The sequence below is a fragment of the Candoia aspera genome, chromosome 1 (genome assembly GCF_035149785.1).
Source record: "Candoia aspera isolate rCanAsp1 chromosome 1, rCanAsp1.hap2, whole genome shotgun sequence".
NCBI classification, from domain to species: Eukaryota; Metazoa; Chordata; class Lepidosauria; order Squamata; family Boidae; genus Candoia; species Candoia aspera.
The window spans coordinates 320,727,262-320,733,129 of record NC_086153.1 but is presented as its reverse complement, the minus strand read 5'-3'; the positions used below and the strand labels follow the sequence as shown (position 1 = coordinate 320,733,129).

General features: G+C 48.5%; 1 protein-coding gene across 1 annotated transcript; it reads right to left on the bottom strand.

Moving 5' to 3' along the window:
* Positions 1-3,345: 3,345 nt before the first annotated feature.
* On the bottom strand, positions 3,346-5,511 carry GPR135 (G protein-coupled receptor 135). Its single transcript, XM_063293984.1, has one exon. The coding sequence runs from the start codon at positions 5,272-5,274 to the stop codon at positions 3,955-3,957; it is 1,320 nt and encodes a 439-aa protein (XP_063150054.1). The 5' UTR covers positions 5,275-5,511; the 3' UTR covers positions 3,346-3,954.
* Positions 5,512-5,868: the final 357 nt, after the last annotated feature.

Here is a 5,868-nt window from a genome sequence, read left to right as displayed (position 1 = left end):
GATGATTCACACAACCATTCTACTGCTAGCTCCTTGGCTTGATCAACTTTGATTAAATGATTACATGTCATCAAGTCAGTGTCAACTCTTACAACCACATGGATTTTTCTCCAGCACCTGATCAACTTAATTAATCCCCAAAGTATGTAGAGGATGATTAAAACTCTGCAAGTTGCTGTCCCTCACCCACCATCCAGCCAACATTTCCTGCAACTGCCTCTTGAGCAATGCAAGGGCCAGGATCCTCCTCTCTTGCCTTCCCTATTTTCCCATTGAAGGAACTTGTGCCAACTCCAAAGCCACGTTCATACAATAGGTAAGCTCTTGGGCACAAATTATCTAGATTATGATCACCAGTACAGTGTGCATCCCAAGCAATTGCTCCAACCATCCTTTCTCCCAAAGTCCTTCAGATATGTTGGATTCTGGGAGTTAAAGTCTAGCCCATCTGAAGAACACTGTGGATTAGTCTTGTGTAGAAAAATGTACATCCCACTCCCACTGTAAGAGGGGAAAAGGAAAAGCTTCAAGCATTAATGTAAAGGGCTGCACCTGGAAAATGAGGAGGGTGGCAAGAGATTCAAGCAGTTTTGTTGAGCTAGATCGGCTGATCACAGCCTCATTCCTCTGCAGGAGCCCCTGGATGTCCCACAGCTGCCACCACTGGGAAAAAGCAGGACAATAATTGCTTGGAAGAACCCTATCAAAGGGAAGGAAAGGCTAAGAGAACAAATTCTCTCTAAAAGTGACATTTTCTTTAGGAAGAGGTTGTTTCAGATCTGTGATCCTAGTTGCAATGAAAGATCTGGAGGCAGCACCTTCTCTGCAACTAGGTGATCCGAGTTTAAATCCTGGGCATCTCCCTTTAATCCTGGGATGACTGCCTCTATTCAGATTACCCAGAATTATCATTTCATCATTCAGGAAGGATTGCTAGGCTGTCAGTCATTCCTATTGTCTGCTGAAAAGTTGTGGAAGACCCAAAAATAGCTGTACACAAATGTTTGTTCTTTTCTAAGATTCCTATGCTACTTCATTCTAGATTGGCTCTGGGTGATGGGTAGTCAATGACTGTTTTTTCCAGGGACAGTTGATCAAGCAGGTTAAGATTTTGTACTCCTGATTTCCATAATACCCTTTTTGGCCATGAATCCAAAAAACAAGAATGATGCATGTTCACGCTTTGATTTGGTATCATGTAGTACATTTGAACTCTTGTAATTTCTCCCTCTTGTATCGGGGGGGGGCGGGGGGGGAGAGTTTGAGAACCAACAGTGTAAACAATATTGAGTTAGCTAGATTAATGCTGTGATCTGGAGCTGCAACCAGTGTCCCAAGAACTGAAAAAGGCAGAACACCGTGGATTATTACAGATCAGAAGCAGAATGTCTCTATTTCTGCCTTGGAAAGGGGGCTTGGGCCAAAACCAGTATGAATTACATTGTGATCTGAAGAATCTTCATTTTTGAATGGATTCATCCTTCATCCTTATGAATACTTATCCTCTGTATTTAATAAATACTTATTTTATTAAATAAATTTAATAAAACTTTAATAAATATTTAATAGCAGCCTCCCTCACTTCCACTGTACCCCAAGAAACTCCTCCCAGCCCCTTTTGTCAGATTAGGAATTCCAGAGGCTGCAGAATATAACAGAAAGATGCATAACAGAAAACAGCAGATTTAAGGCTTCCACCATCTCCAACTGTAAACTAAGCTCAAACACATCACTAGGAGAAATCCAAAACAGAACTCTTAAGCAATAAGATAGAGAAAAATACCCACCCACCATTTTTTTTAAACAAGGCAGGGATACTTCTGAGAAACTGCAAGGCAAGTTTCAGTGTCATATTAGTTTAAACTTATTTCAATGTGCTGCTTTTCCCAAAGAATCTGGTATAAGTTATTTCCAGACAAGGTATCTGAAATAAGAGGCGGCCCTTAATTATTTCAGTGGAAAAGGCAGAGCCACAGAGTTATGTGCACACAACCAATTGAGTGCAACCTGTTTTCAGATGTACATGTTTGCTGAGTCCTGCCTCCACTCAAATCCTGCCTCCAGTGTTGCAGAGATGCAAGCTTTTCCAGGTACCCGGCAAGCCACTTTTTAAAACAGCTCTCCAATTTCTTTCAATGGAAGAAGCAGATTTGCCGAACTGAGCTCCCCACCCCTGCAAAAAAAAAAAAAAAAAAAACCAACACACACACCCCAACCCTGCCAGAAGTGTATGTATTTGTCACACTGTGCAAGATCCTTTTGTTTGGTAAGTAGGCTGGCATCAGAGAGCTCTTTCAAGTCAGCATTTATTTTATGGCATTTACTATAATTCATAAAGAGTAGGCAACTATATACAGGCTGTTGCTTGCTCAGATCAGCCCTAGATGTGCTTCATCAAGTACAGTATATATGCACCAAGCTGGGATAAAAGATGGAGAGGATTTAGAAGGCTACTCATAATCATACCCATCCATTCAATGAAACTCTGAGGTTCCCAATATAATGAATAATGTGTTGTATACATCTAAGGCTATATTAATGCTTCTGTGGAAAAGTCCATGGTCCTCGCCAGACAAACTAATTCACAATGCAGTAAATCTGAAAATGTCACAAACAGGAATTTGCTTCCTCATGGGGCTCTTAAAAATCATAGCGTTACAGGCCTGGATGTAGCCTTAGAGGACATTTGGTCCAACATCCTGCTCAGTGTAGAATTTCCAGTGGAAGATTAATTTATATAGCCTTCCCCAACTTGGTACCCTCTAGAGATGTTGGAACTATGCTTCCCAAGATCCCCAGCCAGCATGGGAGTCAGAGTCCAAGGACATCTGGAGGGTTGATCTGCTCCATTCCTGGCCTCTGCTTCTATTTATTTATTTATTTGACTTAGACACCACCAGACTCCAATTGATTCAGATTTGTTATCAATCAATACAAGTGCCTTTGTTCATGGAAAATACTCTGAACATGGTGTCACCCAGTTAAGCAATTTTCAGGCCCCACTGATTTCAATGAGAATTAAAACACATATGACTTCTGAGGAAATATGCATAGAATTGTGCTATAAATGTCTCCTATTGAAATCACTGGAGCCTTAATGGGTTCAGATTTTTGGTGGATAGTCTTATATTTATTTTTAAATATAAAAAATCTTTTCCAAAGGTACATTAGCAATAAACCATTTTAAAAAAACATAAATGGGTAAAATTTAGAAGTGCATTTTCTCTGCACTTACACTGATACTTCATCACTGAGAAAATGCTACTTCACCATCAACAGACCAGCTTACTCAACAGCATCTGTGGCAGCCTAATGATAAGTAATATTTCCTTTACATATCCAGTCTAGCTGTCATTTGGAAAATTTCCAACATCACTGATCCCTGCAATGCTCATCTTTCCCAATGATTCACCTCTTTTTTGTTATTTTGGGAATGAGACATCTCTAACTTCTCTAGAATGGCCATTGCTTGATTTACCCTTTAGCTCAGCGCTAGACTTGTTGACTGGGTCCCACACTTCTCCCAGGCCCCAGATTGTGTTTGCACAGCACATTAAGCCATGGTTTTCTCAATCCAGTTTTCTAGTTCACATAACATACTAGGTTAAGATGTGCTTGGCTAGTGTGCAAATCAGTATGTCTTATGGACACAGCCATATCACATTGTTAAATCACGGCCTAGTAAATGCTCAAACCCTGCCCATTTTATTTCATGCTTTGCCTATAACTTTTAACTTTTGCTCTCAAGGAGACCCTAAGTAGCAAAAGTCAAATCACCCAACAAGCCATTTAAAAGCAAATATTCTGAAGTTCAGAAGACCCAGGAGTTAATTTGATCCCTTTGCTCCACATGCAGATTTTCTGAGATGCATTACTCTTGCCATCGGGTAATGTCAGTTTGATTAACGCTGGTCTTGCCACCAAACTAATTCCAATTCATGTAGCCATTTTGTTTCAAAGGCAAGTATCAGCACTGCCCGATTTCAGAGGCAGGCCGATTTCAGATCCTGAACCAGGCTGCCCATCACGGCAGAACAGCACAGCTGGGTTCTTACAAGCCCACATGGCCATTTCCCCACCACTGGCTGGACTGGAGCAGGTCAGAGTATTCCTAGCAGTCCCCCCACTGCCACGCCCATGGCTGGCATAGCGTTCTGCCCGGCTCTTGCTCTCCAGCCGATGACCTTGAGCAGCCGCCAAGTAGGCGGCCACAGTTTTTTGAGTCCGATAGCCCCCTTCCCGGTTGCGCCCAAGTAGGAGAGAAATGTTGGGGTTGCGGGTGGCATAGATGAGGGGGTTAATGGCACCATTGGCCCAGGCCATCCAGCTCGCCACAGTGTCTATGGTGGGGGAAAAGGAGAAGTGTCCCGTTGCAGCGGCCAGGCCCAATACACAATAAGGGCCCCAGCAGCAGATGATGGAGACGATCATGATCAGAACGGTGGTGGCTGTGCGCATCTCGCCATAGAAACGCAGGAGGTGCCCATAGGTGGTGAGTGGGCGCACCCTGCTCTCGGTCAGCCGCACTGCCCGGCAGATGTTGTAGTGGCAGAAGCACATGAGGGCGAAAGGCAGCAGGTAGCAGAGGACAATCAAGGTCGCACTGTAAGGGGGACCCAAATGGGAAGAGCCCCAAGGCAGCACATACATACAGTGGTAGGGAGCAGGGGGCCCTGGCCCAACAGACTGCTCCTCCTCTTCCTCCTCCTCCTGGGCCAGCAGGTACCAAGGCCCTGAGAAGCCCAGAGCGGCCAACCACACGGCAGCCAGCAGCTGCGCAGCCCTCCGGCGGCCCATTTTATGCCGTGGCTGGCGGACAATGGCACAATAGCGGTCAAAGGAGAGGAGGGCCATGGTAAGGGTGGCAGCGATGCCCAAGCCAGCATGGAGAGTGGCGCTGGCCAAGCACAGGCGGCGTCCGAAGAGCCATGCCCCGTGCGGACGCCCGCTGAGAAGGCTGGCCAAGGCCAAGGGCAGGCACAGCAGGGCACCCAGGAGCTGGGAGAGCGACAGCGACAGCACGAAGGCGTTGGTGACTGTCCGGAGCTGCCGGTGCCGGGCGATGATCACCACCACGGCGCCGTTGCCCAGAGCGGAAAGCGCGAAGATGGCCAGCAGCAGCAGCGCCTGCGAAGCCAGGGCCGCCCTGGACCAGCCCCACCTCGCCTCCTCCTCGAGGTCCGCAGGGGCCGATGGCCCAGTCACCTCCCGGCTCCCCGCGCTTCCATTGCCGGGCGCGGCAGAGGCGTTGCTCAGCGAGGCCACGTCCTCCATGGACAGCCGGCGCGGGAAGGCGCATTCCCAGCCCAAGGCGGGGCCGTTCCTGCCAGGAGGGTTGGAAGCAGCGGCCACCGCAGGCGCCAGGCGAGGGGCGGCGTGTTGGGCTTCTGGGGCGGCTTCCGCGTCTAGGGGGCCCCGGCCTCGTAGAGCCCCGGAAGGCTGGGTTCCCGCTGCATTTTGCGGGCAGAGCTCCGACGGACGGGGAAGTCGGCTGTCCCGGGAAGGGACGGCTCGAGGGCGGCGGCGGGCGGCGGCGGCAGCGGCAGCAGCAGCGGGAAAAAGCGCCTTGCTTCCTCGCGAACCACCCTTCAGCCCTGCGCGCGTCTCGTGGCAAGCGGAGCTATACTGGGATGCCTGGGATCGCTGCCTGCTCTCTCCGCCCAGGGACGCGCTCTCTTTTCCAGGCAAGCTGCTTCTCCGGGGGAGGTGAGAGAAGGGGGGTGGGACCGGCGGGAGCCAGCGTCGGGGCTGCTTAGCTTTCCCGGGTTCCTTTGGCGAGCTGCTCGCTTGCTCGTTCAGCCAGCCCGGAATCAGCGCGCGATACGGAAGCCACGATCTTTCTAGCGCCTCTTCCGAGCGGGGAGACCT